We start from the raw sequence: 20,582 nt of genomic DNA, 5'->3' as shown, positions 1-20,582 counted from the left end.
ATTTTCATATCTGTGAGTATGTAAAGAAGCATTATAAATCATTTCAAGACATTTTTTTAATAATTTATATGCTAAAACTGTGTTTTTTTTTTTGTTTGTTGCCTCAGAGCAACATTGCGCAGTTGGGGCCCTTTTACTCAGACAATATTATTCTAATGCAATGATATGCAATTGATTACAAAATAATTATCACAGCCAATTTTTTTGAGTTTATTATTGACTAACAGCAACAGGAGATGGATGCAAGGTCATTTCATTGACAAAAGATGCATGGTTCATAAGCTGGGGTCATTCCCAATGAAAACATGAGGATCCATTGTACAACCATTATTTCATTGTTTGTTTATCCTCAAAACTAACTTCAGTCCCAAAGGGTGATAAGCTGGTCATCAATGAACAAATGGCCCCATTCCAAGGCAGGCAAAGACTGAAGCAATACCTGCCAAATCCAAAAATATGGGTTTGCAGGGTACTTTGTATGACTGGTGCAGATGGTGTTCCTTACAACCTATACAGGGCGAGTTGTGCAACCACCAAATCTACCAGATATGGGAGCTGGTGGAAATGTTATCCTTTGCTTGGTTCAAATTCTAACAAAGAATCAAAACTACAAACTCTTAAAAAAAAGAACCTGCACCCCTAACTATAGTGACTGATGTGAATCTGGTTGCTACAACCCATAGATAATCAGATAAACAGATGGTGAGTCCCAGGTACACCAATAATCAAGTTCCAAAAATGTGATATACACTCTTTTTCACATCAGCAAGCAATTCCTTCCTGATGTTTAACATATAATAGGGAAAAAGACTGATTTCAACATCCTTAGTGATTCTAACTCCGCCAAACATACACATGTACAAACACACAAATGCTTGTTTTAGTAATTTGCTCCAATGTATCATTCATTAATGAAGGTTAGTTGTTTATTTTATATTTGGTGAGTTGGAACCATGTCTGATTTATTTTTGTCAAAAAAAGTTTTTTATGAATATAGTTTTTGTTTGATTTGTATTTCATTTCTCATAATCACTGTAGAAAACTTGACGTTTTAGACCCCTTGTAGCACAATGTTGCCCTGAGGCAACAAACCCAAATCCGGTTCCGAGAGGTGTCAGGGTCTAATTTTATGATTGAAATGTAATTAAAGGCCAATAAGCTCCCAAAGAAAGCAGGAAAATATTTTTTCCCCAAAAAAATAAAAAGTCATGCCATAGAGGGTTAAAATGCAATTTATATTCTTAAAATTATTTTTTAAGAATTCACTTCAGAAAGTGAAATTTATATTTTCTTTAGATTTATTACTCTTAGAGTGAAATATTTTCAGTGTTTTCGTTTTATGATCATAGCTTTGACCAAATGAAAAGCTCTGCTTCAGTCGTCCTCAAAAAGAAGAGAGGACGACTGCATTTTAAAACAGATGAAAAAGAATATCTATGTAAAAGATATGACCTAAATGATTTTCTGGATTGTTCCAGAAACTGCTGTATCAACACAGCAGACAACCTACTTAGCTTATCTGTAATGTCAAGAGGAAGATGAGAGACACCAAACAGATCTTCTGCTTCATTATCCTCTTAAGAAAGTGCAACTTTTTCTTCCAGAGTTTTTCCTTCCACCAAACTTTCCACTAATCTGCTTGGAAACAACACTCTAAACACCCTGCCTCCTTAGCGATGACCTTTTCTGCCTCCTTCTCTCGCTTCCCAGCTGTGACATAAAAATTTCTATTTAAAAAAAAATTCTAATTCACTGTAAGCAAAAACATCAGAATTAACAGCTTAGAAAAAAAACACAGTTTGGACTGAATTATGATAATAATATACTGAGGTGCTCCTGTTTGAGTGTTGGCCAGCTGAGACTGGAAGGTTGGTGTGTGTGGACAGTTTAGACAGTTTAGAAATTGTTTTCTCTGCGTTTTACAAATTGAAGCACACACACTCTCTCCCTGTCTTTCCTTCTTTCTCTGTGCGTGTGTGTGTACGTGTGTGCGTGTGCGCGTGTGTTTGCTAATGACTGCCCCACACAGCACTTTCTAGAACTGCTCATTGAAGCATCGAGTAATTAAATATATTTCAACAGCAGATATTTTAAAGATTAAAGTTTGATATAAAGGTGGAATTTATTTCTACTTCGGTGTTCTCTAAATAAAACCCTGAAATGGAACTGTAGCTCTGATTTATTTCCTTTCTTTGAATAAAAAAAAATACATATTTTGCTTTCATTTTCACGAAACTGACTGTTCCCCCTCCTCTTTCCTAAAAATAATTCCTTCCTTTTCGGCCTTACATGAAACCATTTCCGCCCTAAAAGAATGAGTATCTATGATCTGCTCCCTCGGTGCCAACAGTCTAAATGTCCGCGCATGTTAGAAGCTGCAGCATCCATGCCACCTCACTTATTACATATGAGTCAGAACGTTATGATTGCAGAGTATTTAAGATAAAACAATCGAGGCCTTGACTGGAACATGAGTTCCATTTTTATATTTGTTTAAAGGCTCCAAACGGCGCCGTAAAAGGCTGAGTAGCGCAGCGACTCACGGCGCTTAGGACACTTTTAAGGAGCCGCTCCCACATCTAATGCTGCAGGAAAAAAATAATAAAATAAAATAAAATAAATCAAAAAAATATTTTACATTTTCATTTAGCTCTTTAATTATTTTGTGGTTTAAGAAGTTTGAAGCGAATTGGAATGTGAGCGTAGAAGAGGGGAAGATAATTTATTTTAGTTGGGGAAAAAACTAATTAATACTTTAAAAACTTTATAGAAATTCTAGTTTTGTTCTGTTTTTGAATGAAGTCGGTTGAGAGTAAAAAATAAGCTCAATGAAACCACAGAGTTGGGCTCGTGGTGTCTTTCTAAGCTCTTTATGTTTACGTTTTTGCTGGAACGTCGCTCGCCTTTTCATGTCCAACAGCCTCGCCGACTTATCCGCGAGCTCTGACAGTGATGGCACGCGGAGGACCGAACGCGCTTATTCCAAACGGTTTATTTTTATTTTAGGTCTGTATGGAATTTTGAAAATAACTTATTTTTTTAGGAAAAATTCAGGAAATTACTGGCGATGATTAAAAAAAATATTTTTCATAATTTAACTTTTGTATTTTTCCCCAAAGTTATTCCCTTATGAAGAAAAGGTTTTTCTCTTTTATCTCCGTTCATTTGAACTCTTGAGTTCGTAAAATAAAACATCACAATAATAAAAAATAGTTCAATAAATAAATAAAAAAATAGAAAGTGAAAGTTGATATTTTAAAAATGTAGAATGAAAAAAGCTGAAAGAGCAGGTTTATTTTTATTACTACTATTATTATTTCTGGTGTTGTAAAATAGTTTGTCATTAAAACTGATTTATCTCCATAACTTAACATCAGTTTAAACAGCTAATAAGTGAATGAAATGAGGAAGTCCCAGTTTACCCCTCATCCTCTCCACTCTGACTGCGCGCCTTCTTATAAATAATATCCCCCTCTTCCCCCCCACCCCGCCGGTTCCTCGTCCTTATTGGTCAGACGGAGCCGTTACCTCACTCAGGGACCGGTGACGCAGCGTCTTCGCGTATCCTTCTCTTTTTTCCCCTTCCTTCTTGTTCCTTTACGCGGAGAGTCTTCCAGTCCGCTCAGACGGGATAAAGAGGCGCGGAGACGCGGAGCCGGCGCAGGGGTGCGCTCGATAACTAAACACTTCCATCCCGGTAGGAGAGCGGCGCGCAGGAACACACGCTCTCTCCATCTCCGAGCGTCTCCTTTTACTCTCTCTCTCTCTCTCTCTCTCTCTCTCTCTCTCTCTCTCTCTCTCTCACTCACTCACTCACTCTCTCCCTCTTCGTCCAGCGCACACACGCACGCTCTGCGCGCACACGCGTACGTCTCAACTTGGCCGTAGTAAATTACGGCATTGATCTGAAGGGCGAGTGTGGATCTGTCTCTTCTGTTCGCTCCTTTGCTCGACGGAGGGATTCGGGGAGGCGCAGAGGAGAGAAGTAAGTAGAAAAGCATTCGACCGGTCTGCTTTATCCACCGCAGCTCAACTTTACTCCTCAAATATTTTAGTTTGCTCCGTTTTCAAGTTATCTCCAAACGTGAGCACAAAAAACAGATCAAAGTTCACAGGCTAGCACTGATCCGCTGTTTTCTTATGTACATATTTTACCTTTTCCATCTGTTTAGTCTTTTAGTTTGGATCACCAACAGAGCGGAAGGTGTATCCAGTTTCCCTCTCAGCTGGTTTCTAGATTAAGACAAAATGCAAAGAAATGTCGTTCTAGACGAAAATGTGCGCAGTGTGTCATTATGGTGAACTTATTGTTGTTTGGAACATGACAAACGTCCCCGGGTCTCCAGGTCTCCTGTGCGTAAAACTCCGGTTTCGGAGCGCACATTAACTTGAACTTTAGATTTCAGACTCTCATTTAATTTTAGGTTAAAAAAAAATAAAAAATGTAGAGTTGCAGATTTCATTTTATTCTATTGTCAGATTTAAATGTAAATCAAAGTGTTAATAAAACCTTCAGATTAAACTTAATTCTACTCCTGCATATTGTTTATTCCCTCCTTACATGTTAAAATAGTCATTACCAGCATTCTTCCAGTTTCACTTCTCATTTGCAGAGATGTTTTTCCTGCTATTTACATTCAGAGTAAAACTTAAGTTTCGGTTTTGACACCAAAACCTCACTTGCGCACCCTTCTCACATCTCCTTTTCAGTCAGTCTCACCTTTAAAGCTTCCAACTTTCATCTGTATGGAGGAGAAAATGTGTAAATGTTTCAAGTTTGAAGGAGATACCTGCTGTTTTTCAATCAAGTGCAAAGTGTCACTTTTAGATAAATCTCAGTTCAAATAATGCAATATGTGTATGAATGCATTTGTTTTATTCAAAAATAATATTTTATAGAAAATCTTTGAAGCTTCCCAGTTCTGCAGAAGTGCATGCTTTATTTTCTGAGTCATTTTCCAACAATGACTGACCGTGAAATGCTTTGCAAAACAGATGCAAACTGTGACACGGACAGCGTTGCTTGTGTGGGTATGTGAGATGGTAATAACCTGCTTCCACAACAGTTTCAAATTTTTCTCCGTTTTGAGAAAAAAAAACAAAAAAAAACAGGGGGAAAGAAACACTTTGTCATTTGATGAAGCTGAACATTGATAGATGAATCAGTGAGAGTTTCAAATATAGAAAAAAAAGATAATTGCAGCTTATAAATGCTGCAATTGGAGAACTGAATAAGTTAAAAATTTATTACTTAGGCTTTTAGATGCACTGGTGGTGGAAGTTTCTGCCATACAGGTCAGTATGTGTCAGAGACGAACAATATACGGTAGCCATAACTGCCCAAAAAGGCAATGAAAAATAAATAGCATGACTCAAGTTATGAACATATTCAAACAGTTCCAGTCTTTTATCCCACTTTTACTTCAAATCTAAACATGAAATTTCAATCTCAAATCAGTTAAATTTATATGGAATAATATAAATTTAAAATCTCGGCTCATTTACATGAAAGCTGATTGTCGTAAATGTTACTTTTTGTTTTGTTGTTTGGATCGTCTTCTTTTTCCTTTCCTCCCTCTTCATGTTGTCGCTTACAGAAATTCAAAGTAAAATTCTCTGTAGGCTAATTATTTTTTCTAATTTCATAGTGGAAAAGGATTAATGGGCTGCATTGTGAAATTTTGCGGGCAAACGTCACTTTGACCTTTCTTGTTTACTTAAAAACAGGTCCAATGTCCATCTATTGGGAAACAAACAGAAAGCTGGATTCGCTTCTTTACCTCCAGGGTAAATTCTATCAGAATACAAGTTTTACTTAGCTGAAAAATAGACCTGTTGGACTATAATGTGATTCTTTCTCTTGCATTTAGAAATGCAAGTGAAAGAATGCAGAGCAACAGTAAGAAAAACTTCTGTTTTTATTTTCATGACTGGAACAAAGCCTTAAATTTGGTTTATCTGTATAGAGCCAAGCTGATCAATATTTGGATATATTCTCCTGTAGGAAAAAAGAAACCTTTCGTCAGTTGACAACATTCACAATCCCGACTCCTCTTTGACAAACAGAATACAAAACCAATTAATCTCAAAGAAAGGCGATTTAAAAGTAAATCAGAACACAATTCGGATGAAAACATTTCATTTCGTCTTCAGAGTGGGGAGGAATGCCTCTGACAGTAGGAACCTGTTGACTCCTCCCGGCTTCTTCCAAAATGCAGAAATCAAGGTTACCCCTCAATAGGAGGCAGCAGGATTGGGAAATTATTTTTGTTTCTCCAAACAGGTGTTTGAGATATTTTAAAGAGTTTCTATCGGTGGTTCTCTTGGGTTATTTTTAATAAGAGCAACAAGTTCTTTCTTCACTGATAAAAGTGACTCACTTTTGTTCTTCTGAGTTTTTTCTGCCCTTTTGTCTCCTTGACACTAACTACACATTCCAATTTGTCTTGATTATGTTTCTTAATGACCAGGCTAATCCTCTCACTGTCCATTTGACTGTGAGGCCCCCTGGACATGCCTGTTTAGTTGCCCTGCGTGATGCCTGATCATGACAGCACCACCCTCTTAACCAGACAAACCAAACGCAGACGTGTCGACATCGGGGTGAAAAGGACTGTGGGTAGCGCAATATTTCCCCGTGCCCGGGAGACCCTTCTCGAAGCCATGAACCAGTCGCACGGCCCTGATCAGGACGGAGATCTCTCCCTGGTGAGTCATGGCCACGGGGCCGCCAACAGTGACGGAGAGAAGTCAAATGTCCTCAGAAAGCTGCTTAAAAGGGCCAACTCTTATGAAGACGTCATGATGCCTTTTCCTGGGGCTACAATCATCTCCCATTTATTGAAAAACAACCTGGGGAAGAATGGAGGGAGTGACTCAGGCTTTCAGGTACGAGTTGATCTGCAGATCCTAGTGAGATTTTTAAAAAAAAGTCCTTAACTTTAAAGTCTGAATGAAGCTGCTGTTCTTTATTGCAGGGTAGTGGAGCTCTGTCCAGTGGAGGTTCGGAGATTCAGGCCGAAGACGCCTGTAGTAACTCTTCGAGGGACAGTCCATCCGACTGTCTTTCCCCTGGTCCTCCTCTACCTCCTCCATCGTCTTCTAACTTTGGACGACCGTTGCCGCCCTCAAATCACATTTCTCACACCTCTTCTCAATCTTTATCCTCCTTTGACTTGGACCGACTGTCGGACGAGCATCTCCGTGCCAAGAGGGCCCGCGTGGAAAACATCATCCGCGGAATGAGTCACTCCCCATTGGTCCGTCCCAATGGCAGTGACCACAACCAGGAGGGCAATCGTGAGAATGAAAACGGCAGCAGCAACAGTAACGACCACAGAGGAGAGGACGTCAGTCATAACAGCAGCCGCCGCGGCGATTGTCCTTCCCTCCTCCGCTCTCCTGGTTCGCGAGGCGGTGTGGTTGGCATCGGCGAGGTTTACAGAGAGAATAAGAGGAAACAACGTCTCCCACAGCAGCAACACAGCTTCACCCAGCTAGTTTGTTCCAGACAGGAGCAGAGACAGGAAGAGAGAAGGCAGCTCAAACTACAACTTGAAGACATGCAGGTAACTAGATCTTTTAGTATAGATCTCCACAATTGTTTACCAAATTGTTCTCTAGTATAATTCTTATTCTTGTAGCAGAATTTGAGATAATAGAAAGATCAACCTATGTGTTTTTTGTTTTTTTTTTCTTTTTCAGAAACAGCTGCGCCAACTTCAAGAGAAGTTCTACCAAATCTATGACTCTGAGACAGAGGAAGAGGAAGAAAACATAGTGAATGGAGAGGTCAACCGAGGAGGAGATAGAGAGGAGGATGGCAACCTTTCAGAGGACAGTATCCGCTCTGATGGCCTGGAGGAGAGGCACGGAGACAGAGGGCGGCATAACCATGATGATCTTTCCGAGTTGGACCCGGGACTTTTCCTGGACAGAGCCCGAGCCCTCCTCCGAGAGCAAGCCTTGATAGATGGAGAAATGGAGGAAGATGCTGACAGCAGAGAAGAGGAGGAAAGAAATGGAGAAAGGGTGATGAAGAGGAGAGTGGTAGCAGGAGGTGGGGGAGGAAGTGGCCGGCAGCTGGCCGAGACTCTAAAGCAGGAGCTGAACTGTGCCGTGTCACAGGTTGTTGACACTGTCGTCAAAGGCTTCTCCTCACCCAAGCAGAACGCCGGTCACCATCATGGCTGCCACAGCAGTACGCCAGCTGCACCTTCTTCCTCCAACTCATCCTCATCCTGTCCACCTCCTTTCGGGCCACTGCCCCCGCTTACCCCAGAGTCTCGCTTTGGTGGTGGTAATTTGGCACTCAACTTGAATGGTGAAGGCAGTCCCACCCCTAACTATCATTCCTCCAACCAGAGGCTGCATTGCTTTGGGGATGTAATTGTCCCTAGCCCTCTAGATTCATTCGGTGGTCTGAGTAGCAGGCTTAGTGGTGTGCCAACACCCAACGATCAAACAGAGGCTCTGCCGCTGGTAGTGCGCAAGAATGGGAGTGCAGTAGAGACCCCCAATCCTTCTCTTCCTCCACCTCCACCTCCTCATCATCCCTCCCTCCACCCATCTCCACTCACAGCTTCCCTTGGCTTTAGCCCTCCATCATTTCGCCACCCCTTTCCTCTTCCCTTCATGGGTTACCCTTTTGGGAATCCCCTAGGGTCACATGGGGCTGGAGGTGGCTACCCCTCAGGACCAAAAGACCACAGTCGGGTATCCCCCGACTCTATGGACATAACCCGGGAAACTGTCAGCCTCAGAACCAAAATGGCATCTCTTGGTGGGGCCCACATGGGTCACCATCACCACAGGCAGAGCTCTCCAAGCCACCATGGTCCAGAGGGCTTGTCACTGTCCCTCATCAAGTCAGAGTGTGGAGATCTGCAGGACATGGCTGACATATCTCCCTACTCAGGCAGCACTGTATCCTTACCATGTGTTACCTGAATATTGAAGGTAATGTATAAAAACTGATATTTTAGATGAGGACTATGATTTGGATTAATCTAGAAAAATTCTGTTTAACAATCTTTGAAACTATTGAGAAGATTGGTCCAACTTCTCTTAGGTATGTTAAAACTTGTGAGTTTTCCGGTTAAATGCCATAGTCACAATTGGGAGAAAATTTTAAACTAAATTTCAGTGAATAAAACATTTCATTTGAGCTTTTGAAACATGACATTAAAGACATGGCAGATACTAATTTGGAAGATGATCCACAAAATTGTTGCTATAATTCTAGATATTATTATTTTAGCTCTCTTGTCCACAAGAGTCAGATTTTTCATAATAGAGCGGCAGCAGGAGGCAAAGTGACAAAAAGTCTTTAATATCAATTAATCTGCATTAATTGGTTCCTGCTCTGAGCCTCTTGTTTCCTCAGTGAGTGGGAAGGATGAAAAGGGCGCACCGGGTCTTGCAAGAAGGGGGAGATTAAACAGGTTGCTCACTGCTCTCTCAAGCTCTTTTAAGTCTGTGCAGCAGGTTGTGTTGTTTAAAGGTGCAGAGTGAGCTCCCTCTTGAACATGCGGACACACACACACACACACACACACACACACACACACACACGTATACACGCACATACTGTGTGCACTGTCTGAGACACTTGGGTGCAGTTAGGTTCTCTTTCATCACAAAGACTTTGTACATAAATGCTCAAAGCAAATCATATTTCACTTTGTCTGAGTGCATGTGTGTGAGGTAAGACTTTGTTCACGTGCTCAAAGCTAATCATATTTCAAAGAGCATGACGGAGGAGCAGGCAAATATTTGGCTTTATTGACGGCAGCTTTCTAAATTTGTGCATATCAATGTTGTGGGCAACAATAAGGAGAAGTGTAATATCTAAAAGCTGCACAGTTTCCTTTTTATCGTTTTTAGCTCCATCTCCTCCCTGCTACCGTTTTGGAACCCACCCACTCACTTTCATTTGTTGGCCCTTCGTTCTTAGTTGCCTGGCAGCTGTGTGTGTTTACCGTGCACACGCATGCATGTAGGAACACACACCTCGCCTTTCATGGCGCGTGCATGTCGACAGGTGTTTGCAGGTAGCTGTTTATCTTTTCATTCCTAACCTTTCATATGGAGAGGGCTTCTCCCGGCCATCTCACTTTGACTCACACAAGAGAGCAAACAGGCGCATGTGCACAGACGTGCACATTTGAACAACAAAGTAAAAAGAAAAATAAGACTTTGAACTAGGCAAATGGGTACTCCTTGCAGCTGTGATGGGGATTCGATCACAGTGTCGCCTTCAAAGCTGATTTAGATGTTGCTTTCATTGAAAAACAAGAAATATTTGACACGGCTCTTGATCCTCTTGAGCCGTTTCATACCAGGATGCCCCCCTATTCATTGTTATAGAAAAACAAATCTTTGAAATGGATTATTACTTCAAACACACTGACTGGGCTTTAAAAAGATTATTTTTCTGATAAAATTGCTCATCTTGTCCTTTATCAAACAACAAATTTAGTTTCAACATAAAGAATAGAACAGATTTTAAAAGATGTATTTATAATAATTCGGTAGTAATTAGGAGCTCTGATTTTTAAATTAACTAAATTTGCAATTACTTTATGTTTTGTGCCTATAACTTCAAGTAGACATAGCTTGATGTTGATTGAAATATTAAATAGATATTGAATGTTTTTCCAATTTGAAAAAAGCTAGAGACACAAATGGAAAACCTGAAATGATATCATCATTTCTGTATGCCCTACATACAGGAATGATGTAGCCCACCAAAGCGAGACTCTGAGGCACCATTAGCGGTACCCTGCTAATGGTGCCGTTTTTTCCCCACGTTATTTTTTTTTACATTTTCTCAAATTCAAGACCACTAAATAAAACCAAATGGTAAACAACTAGTGGTAGACATGTCAAATGAAAAGTAAGCTACAACTCTTTTGAATCAACCACTAGCTGGTATGCTAGTCCTAGCTAAAAATTCAATAGCTAGAGTGGAAATTTGAGGACATTGTTTTTAATCATTAACATGGAGCTTATCACAAATGTTTCAGCACATTATGAGATTTCCTTTTCTTGTCTTGTTAGACAAATTTGTAAAAAAAAAAAATGTAAGTAGACAAATTCATACCCACACAATATGTTGACACACACACACACACACGCACACACACACACACACACACACACACACACACACACACACACACACACACACACACACACACACATATATATATATATATATATATATATATATATATATATATATATATATATATATATAAATTACGCCATTCTTTTTCTTGGTTGTTAATTGGTTATTAATTATAATTCAGAGTAAATATTGTGCAAAAAAGCTGATTTTTAAAATATTTTTAACTAAGTGTTGTTGAAACCTGCATTAATCAAAGTAATGCTGTTATATCCATCTCATTTGCATCAACAACAAAGGCAAATTATCTATTTATAACACCAATACAGTGAGGACTATTCAACAAAAGAATGCCGTTTTGTGAATGTATGGCTGTTCCTGAGTCGAACTGAAATGAAACTGCATAAAACCTATGGCTCCTTTAGATTAGAAAAAAATGGTGTAGTTTTTGAGATAAATCTTGTTTCCAAAGCAACAGCTATGAAAGCAGTGTATGTGTCCATTAAATTTGTATTAAGGTGAACACAATGAAAATTTATTTAAATCATCTCTTTGTATCTCTTTGAAAGTCACACATGAAACATCCAAAACTGCAAAATTTAAAATTGTATAAATTATCAGCCATATAATGTATACAGCCATATAATATTACACATATGTGTATATGTGTACACATATAATATGTGTATATAATATAATATAATATAATATAATATAATATAATATAATATAATATAATATAATATATAAGTTGTTACTGGTCTTTGCGGTTTCTTTGCTGCATTTTGCAATGATCATCCTTCACCTGAAAGGCTGTCTTTTGCAGTGAACACACTCAGGTCTGTGTATCTTTAATCCTTTGTACTGAGATGAGCAGATGTCCTCCATTCATTTATGAATTTATCCCTCCACCCTCCCTCTTTGCCTCTCAATCCAGCTCTTCCATTTACACACATGGACACACACACACACACAAGCGCATACACATACACACCTGGTAACAAGGTCAAGTTACTGCTGGTATAGTGAGCTCTGCACAACACTCACAGGCTCTTTGACAGATATGCATTAGGCTAAACACAAACCAATAGGAAGACAGGAGCAAATTGGGAGAAAGAGGAATGGAAGGAAAAAGAACATGTGTGTTGTTTATTCACAAACTCCCTTTAGCTACTGTTACACACACACACACAAAAAAACAATGTCTCATTTACTCTTTATTCATTATATTATCTCACAGTTGTTTACTCTGAGTCTCATTTTGTTTGTTTGTGTCCCAAAAGAAAAAGAACACAGACATCAAAATCCTGGACAAAATGTACCGAATAAGCACATGGTGACAGGTTGGTATGAATGTTAACAATGAGATTGGTGTTTTTTTGTCCTGTGCCCCATGCCTGATGAATCCAATGCTAAATGAATGATGGATGGATCACGTTGAGACTCACTTCTGGTTTAACATGATTGCTGCATCACGGCACTTTCCAGATGTTTCTTATTTATGGTTTGGAACATTGGCTGGGATTTTTTTTTTTCGGGAACGGCAAATCTCTTAAAGATAAAAAGCACCAAATGATTATGTTTTCATATATTATTCTGTCATCAGATTTTTCCTTTTCCTGTTGTTTTTTCCACCAAATAGTTGATGCCACTCTTTCCTCTTTTCCAGCTGTACACATGTCCCGTGAGGTTTTTTGTGTGTGTGTGTATGTCCCGTGAGGTTTTTTGTGTGTGTGTGTGTGTGTGTGTGTGTGTTTGTGCGCGTGCATGTGCGTGTGCGTGCGTGTGCGTGCATGTGTGTGTGTTTCTGTGTGCTAATTGACCTTGCAGGGGGCTCCATTGATTGCCTCATCTTCTCTGATAGATTATAGGCCTTTTAATGTGGTGGGGAAATGGCAGGATGGTGGGGCACAGCTGTTGCCACCACACACGCATACACGCACGCACGCTACCACACACACACACACACACACACACACACACACACACACACACACACACACAAACACTGAACACACAAGCGCTCACCACCCCTGAATCCAAGGCCCTCACAATTATTATTTTTGTCGCCAAGTCTGTGGGATGAAGGGATCTGTGGGATTTGATCAGAAGCCAGCAGGTGCTTGTGTTTGCTCTGGGTGGAACTTACTATATTCATCGCAAGACCAGGCCCACTTTGTTTATATCCATTTAGCCCTAAGTGGTATATAAAGTAAAAAAAACAATATCTTCAGTACGTGGAAGTGTATATTTTGGTGTCTGCATTCAAAAATCATCAGTGCAAGTTTTCTGTTTGGAGACACACGTTCATCCAAAACTGACAAATCTCTTTACTTTGGCTATTTTTAATGTTTTGGGTGGAAAGCACTTTATCCTCACTGTTACGGTTTTTAGAAAACTGTCTGCCAAGTGACAATTTGTACCAGCTACACACCACCATGTTTTTATGTAATTGTTTTTCTTGATCATTAAGTTAGTTAAAATGTATTTTCTTGTACATTCCACATAGATTCTGTAGTAGCAATTGCAAATAAAAGTTAGTTTTTTTTCAAGTGGAATAAAAATGTCACCTGCTAGCCACAAACTAGCTTGATGCATGTAGTGGATGTTTCCTGTATGGGGAATGAGGATGTACAGTTGTGAAACACCAACCCCATTTTGCAGTAACAGCACTGAGCTGTGTAATTTGTAATGTTTTTTCTTTCTTGCTTGCTTTGCTTTTTTCTGTCCCTCACTGTCTCGCTCCCTTGCTGCTAATAGTACTGATCATATATCAAAGCTTGTTGAACAGTCATCCAGGTAGAACACTGCTCTAAAATTTGCCTTAAAGAATTTTAAAAATTGAGGTTCTCGAATTGTTACATCTACTGTAAGTTAAGCAAAAAGAGATTACAACTAAGATAAGATTGGTGTGATCAGATTGGTGTAATAATTAGAAAAATATTCAAGCCTATCATAAGTGACATTTGAGCATTTTGACTTTAGTCTACATAAGTCATCAAAAGTACAATAAATAAAGAATATATGCAAAATGATTGTAGTTTGATAGATTGTTTTGAATATGTCCATCCAGAAAACTAGAAACACTAAAAATGCATTGAAATGTGTGTGATCATTTCAACCTAAACAAAATGTAAAATTTGAAATGAAATCGATTCTGAAATTTTTTTGTTAGCTATCAACTGCTTGCTAAAAAAACAACAACTAGCAAGCAGTGTGCTTTTTAAAATAATTTTCAGTAAATTTTCTACTTTCTTGTAATGATTTTGACATAAAATGCATAGAAAATAATAGAAAAAAACAAATTACAGGCATTTGTCATGTAGCTGTAAAGTTTTTCAAATTCTGTATTATCTAGCTTTTTTTGTTGTTTAAAAAAAGCTGCTTCATCAGTAATTATGCGTTGCATTGAACTTTAGTAAATAGTGATTTAATAATGATAGGCTATTCCAAAAAAGAACTTTTATTTTCACTTCAATTTATTTCTTGATGGAAGTTGAAATTTGTCATTTTTCTCTTTTTGACAGCAGAAGAAACAAGCAGTTACTTTTCTTGACATATTGACGTAAAAAAAAGAAAACACAAAATGTGACCAAAAAGAGACTGTAAGTGATTAAAATATGACAATACAAATACCTTTTGGGCATTTATAGCCTGAATTATTAAGTATGTTCAACAACCATGAAAGAAATTACTTAAACTGAAGGCAGGAGCTAATAGTTTGAGAAAACTATTACTAAACTCAGTTTTCCTTATTGAGGTGAGGAGAAAATTTATGTTTCTGCTCAACTTCAACAGACATAAATAAATATTATCATTACCAATGCAGGAAATAATGAGAGAAGAACCTCCCTTATGTGTTTTTATTTTAAAAGATTTTGGCACCTTAACATATCATGATTCAGATTCAGGAGGGCTTGTCTCCAAACCATTTGAAGAAAGCCAAGCTGATGTTCTTCTACACTCGCTACCCTTCCTCCAACATGCTCAAAATGTTCTTCTCTGACGTCAAGGTAAGACCAGTTTCTATTTTTATCCTTCTTCCCTTTTGAAAAAGTCACTCTTGTTCTTTGGTGTAATTTTTTTAAATGTCTTGTTTGACCTTTTATAGTGTCTTCATTTAGAATAACATTAAAGAACATTTAATTAAAAACGCTTTGGTAGAAATATTCAGACTTTTCAGATGTTTCTCATTTTGTCTTTACGACCATAAACTTCATCACATCTTAATGGCAACTTAGTCCACTTCCTGCTGCATTTCCAGCTGAAAAATGTCATCTCTGTTTCCACATCTAGTTGAGTCTCTTTCAGCTAAGATGGAGCGTGTCTTTGAAAATGTCTAGCCAAGAAATTCTAAATTATATGTGAATATTAGGGAATAAATAATTAATTTGTTCAAAATTATTTAAATTTCAGTAATTAACTACATAGATTTTAACATGCCACAAATGTAAATGCAATTAATTGTATCTTATGTTCCAGGTGGAACCTTTGTATTTGCTTATTTCTGGTACAACATTAAATCTGATGCACAAGCGGCATCCGCTCACAACAAAGCTGCTTCTCTTTGACCCACTTTGCAACAATAAAGGGTTTTTCAATTAAAAATGTTACAATGAATTAATTACAGATCCTTCAAGAATTTGCTAAAAAAATTAATCAAGTTCAAATTAACTATACTTTGATCTAAAACATTCTTTTAAAGCTGTAGTTGTACTTTTAGTGAAGCACTAGCTCTGTTTTTAGCTTCATCCAATTTCCTTTAAACTTTAACATGGGATGATGATTCTCCTGTAATAAAGCACACCCACACCATTATAATGCCACCCACATGTTACACCAAACCTTTCAATTATACAGACACTAAATGAAACAGAAGGGATGAGCTAACAGTTTAGCTCATGAAATTCAACTTTGAAGTTTGTGGTTGTAAAACTGTGCAAAAGTTGTAGTTCAGTTTGGAGGATACTGAATGTTGTTTATTATAATTATAGCTAACTTTTTTGGTAAACTTCCATCATATTCAGCTGATAATTTCTTCACTCTGCATCTGAGTGCATGTCTCTGTCTGTGTGTGTGTGTGTGTGTGTGTGTGTGTGTGTATGTGTGTGTGTGTGCGCGTGCGTGTGTATGTGTGTGTGCGTGTGCGTGTCTGTGTGCATGTGTGCATGTGTGTGAAAACTTAGAGCGCAGATGGGTGTTCCAATCTGGCACATTTTTGTCACATAATTAGAGTTTCTGGCCTTAATCGGCCTGGGGTTAGTCAGCAGGGTGGGAGGGGGGGGGACAACACCCACTTTCCCTCTCACACACTCCCACACATACTGTACAATAGCTTCCCCTGACTCACACACACCGTGACCTGAACCTTTTTGCCATTGTCACTCAAAACACACACAGCTATGTTTGTGCGTTTGCTCTCGTCAGCACAATTAAATATGAACCTGGAGGAGCTGTGGCCGAGCAGGAAACAGACTCCAGAGATTAGGCTGAGAAAAGATAACAGACCCCCAGGAAGTTTGTCATAAGAGGGAAAGAAGAAAAATAACGACCAAAGTGTGTGCAAATGATTGCATGTTTGGAGAAAATGAGAGAGGGATAGTTGGGGAGGAGAGATGTGAGGGGGGGGGGTAAAATGAAAGGGAAGACAACAGAACTGGAGCTATTAAACAAAAGCTCTGATTGTTTGGTGTTTACAGGCTGCAACGGGTTTTGCAAAGGAGCATACGGCTCCTCGACAGATTCAGGACGCTCTATTCAAATGAGCAACCACTCTCTCTCTCTTTCACACGCATGCATACACAATCACACACACACACACACACACACACACCATATGCTCTTTGGTTCATGTCTATGGTGACCACTTCCTTGTGGGAGTGCCACATCCTCATTGGCTGCCATGGGACACCAGGTTGCCAAGCAAACTCAAGGTTGCTAAGCTGACCTACCGCAGGAGAGCGAGTACCTGACTGGCCATCAACCAGGAGTCCATTAAGTGATTAAAAAGCTGCTGAAAGGGGGAAATTACCAAATTGCAACTAAATAAGTGAAAAACATCCAAAAATACAGGCAGCATAGCTGGTCCGCTCTTGTAAGAGTTCAATTAAAACAATCAAAATTTATACAGTTATAACATTTGTGAAAATAGTTTTCCTTCACACTTGAAATTAAAGCCATGTTTGATGATTAAACTACAACAAATAAATAAAAAATGCACTAAAACACTAAAAAGTCTATATAAGTCAAAACCTTTTACAGAGATATGAATCCATAATATTAGATATTGTTCTCATAAATTCACCTGAATTTTTTCAGGATATGTCACTCAGACTACCTCCCCTCTTTTTTAGTACATTTGAGTTTATACCAATTATACCACCCGAATTTATAAATGTATAAATGACAACAAAATGGTTTTGAAATGCAGCAGGCTGAAACATAACAGGGATATATTATTTTATTTTTAAATAAATCTAATCAAAACATTGAAGACAACTAATAACACTCATACCAACACTTATATCATTCTTTAATCAAATTATTTGACTATATTCTTAAATTTCCAAATTAAGTTGTTTTGTTTTTAGTTCTGCCTTATCAAATGACTTCCTTAGAACTATGAAGTTTATGCATCGCATAAGCTCAGGTTTTGTGTTGCAGATTGAAATGAGGTTAATAATTCATCCAGCCTGTGACTTTATCTCCAGATTGAGAGTCAGTAATTTGACGAATCTCTGGAAACTTACGTTAGGGAAATGTTTCTGCTGGCCACTTTGCTCAGCAGATGGCCACTGTTAAGTTTCTATGCAAGTCAAAACCGCTTTTGAAATGTAATTTTTTTTTTCATCGCTAAGGTTTGTTTTTTGACACTGACTGCAAACACATTTCATATTTTGTTATATTAGAGCAACACACTTTGGTTGAGGTTCAGACATCTACAACATTTCTAAATTGATATGTAAGGAACAATTTACATTTTTTAATAACTAAAGCCAAAAATAGGCTTAAAAATGTTCCTAAATTTGAAAAAGAAGGAAAAAATAAATGTATGTACAGCTATTTTTTCTGTATACATAAAGAAAATAATAAATAAAATGCAGGTTGTGGACATCTGCTTCTTTTGTTTCATAGCAGCGAGACGGACCACCAAGAAACTGTCTGTGGCAATTGACTTCAGCGAATATATAGAGCCACCTGCAGGCAAAAGTCTAAATACTTTGTGTATTTAGTGTATTTTAGTATGTGTGGGATCTATAGAGCTGTTAGCTGCCCCTTTCTTGACCTTTGACCTGTGCCAGTCGTGAGTGGAGGGACAGTTGATACTGATGTTTGTTGCAATCTGGACCTGGTCCTGTTCTGTAGATGTGATGATAATTAAGAATTGAACACACACATTGTCATTTTTCGGGAAATAAAGTCTCTTTTCAGTTTGTGTCTCATGCATTTGCATGTACAGTATAAACATTGATTTTAATGTATATACTAAACTTAAGTTTTAATTGAGTCATAATCCCAGTTAATCCATTTTATTTATGAGACACTTTCCAACTATTACTCTGCTTGATGGGGGGAAAAAAGTAAATGGTGGATAATCCTATTTGTGACAAGTGAGGCTTTTCTTTTTGAGGCTTTATTGAAGACAGGAGATAGCAGTCTGTGTCCCATTTAATTGTCCCACTGCATTCATTATCAGAACTCTGAAATCCGGGGCAGTGTCCCTTTCCCGTTCCCTTTCTCACCCTCACTCCGACTCCAACCGGCACCCCCTCCTTCCCAGGGAACAATAAGTAGCATGTGTTAGAAGGGTTCACTGTAAGGGAATTAGGGCCTGAATGGCTCCGCTAATTGGACTTGAATGGACTTCGTCTATGGAAAACTGGTTCTTAAAGATGAGCCTCTTATGTACAATGACCTCCTCGCTGAGTGTGGGAAGTGGGTTGATCTGACAACTGTTTTGGGCGCAGATAAGCAAGCGTACGCACACACACACGCACACACACACTCACACACACCCACGCGCACACACACACACACACACACACACACACACACACACACACACACACACACACACACACACACACACCTGCACACGCAAATACACACGTACAAAAGGAATCCTAGACCTCTTGCCTTCTGACCAGACAGTCAGAGTGTTAGTGCGAGACACCACTGGTGTCTCGCCTTGCCAGAGTCAGTGAGAGTAATTAAGACCTCGTTAAGATTGGAGGAGGATTAATTAGACGCTTTCTGGCTCAGGGAGCTCCTTCGAAGTCACACACAGCTGACTGTTTACACTCACACTAAGTTACAGGCATGTGGCGAGCGTGAAGCTGTGACGCATTTATCACTCCTGCCTCAAGAGGCTGAAGTGACATCTCAATGTATTCGCCTCAGCGGGAATCAATTAGAGCCCATGCCACCGTTTAGCTGTCCTGTCAATTAATTGCACAATAAGTTACACAGCCAATTTGGCAATGCCAGGAGAACATGAAGCAGCTTGTCCTAACAGATTCAACTGTTGCCAATACTCACCATAATGCTTCCTTGTAATAGTTTTCTTAAAAAACGCATACCCTTATCATAAGGGTGGCCAAAAAGTTTAGCTTTTAGCTTTTTGGCCACAATGGCTATGAGTATGTTTGGAGGGCTCAAGCAAACACACACTAACGAGAACTGGAAACATGGAGGGTGTCCGCACCTCTAATACATTCCTTCAACAATGCATTGTTGAAGGAAAGGCATTTGGACTGTGTGATCAGTCCAAATGCCTGATCACACAGGCATTTGGACTGTCTGATCAGTCCAAATGCTTATTGCCACTCAAACCCCTCAGCCATACCATGGTGGAGTTTCTGCAAAGACTAAAGTTCTCAGTCAGTCTTGCCTCAAGCAAAGGATTTAGACTATCATGAGAAATGGATAATAGCTGAAAGAGTTAGATACAAGTGACTGAGGTTAGTTTTGTCTGTTGGGTGTCTGGGCTCTCCTTTAGAGACAGAGTTCAGTGTACCAGTTGAAGCATTTAATCAGGATCCTTTTTGGCACCTGCTTTGAGACCCTCAGGACCTGAATTCAATTCCATAAGGTCTGGAATCATACTTGGGAGTCCCTCAGAATTACTTAGAACCTGTTGTTGGGGTGAGAGATGTCTGGGTTTACCTGTTACCCACACAGCCAAATCTCACAGAAGGGAAACGGTGGATACCACAGCCGTTCCTCCATATAGGACTGGTTTTTCTGAGACTTTTGCTGACTGAGCAAATTCCCTGTCTGTTAGAAAACAAACAAACAAAAATAACTTGCTGACCTATGGTGTTTTTAGTTGAAGTGGGCATATTCTTAAAGGATGAGAGTGTCTGCCCTTCAGTTGTGGCCCCGGGGCAATGACAACACCCACTGTCAACAGAAGAAAACGGGGAGTCAGGCCTCCCTGACACCATCTCTGACA

At 39.1% G+C, this 20,582-nt stretch overlaps 1 protein-coding gene across 1 annotated transcript in view; it reads left to right on the top strand.

Moving 5' to 3' along the window:
• Positions 1 to 3,481: 3,481 nt before the first annotated feature.
• The window catches only part of LOC106904869 (prospero homeobox protein 1-like), a 50,570-nt gene continuing 33,469 nt past the window's right edge, over positions 3,482 to 20,582 (top strand). Inside the window, exons 1-5 of the mRNA XM_088015006.1 lie at positions 3,482 to 3,985; positions 6,471 to 6,888; positions 6,978 to 7,568; positions 7,705 to 8,925; positions 15,034 to 15,141. Coding sequence (XP_087871132.1) covers positions 6,538 to 6,888; positions 6,978 to 7,568; positions 7,705 to 8,925; positions 15,034 to 15,141 — 2,271 coding nt within the window. The 5' untranslated portion in view covers positions 3,482 to 3,985; positions 6,471 to 6,537. The remainder of the gene's footprint in view (positions 3,986 to 6,470; positions 6,889 to 6,977; positions 7,569 to 7,704; positions 8,926 to 15,033; positions 15,142 to 20,582) is intronic.

This window comes from Poecilia mexicana, unplaced genomic scaffold, assembly GCF_051168715.1.
Source record: "Poecilia mexicana isolate PSO_F unplaced genomic scaffold, ASM5116871v1 scaffold_2, whole genome shotgun sequence".
Classification (NCBI taxonomy): Eukaryota; Metazoa; Chordata; class Actinopteri; order Cyprinodontiformes; family Poeciliidae; genus Poecilia; species Poecilia mexicana.
This window is presented reverse-complemented; position numbering and strand designations above follow the sequence as displayed.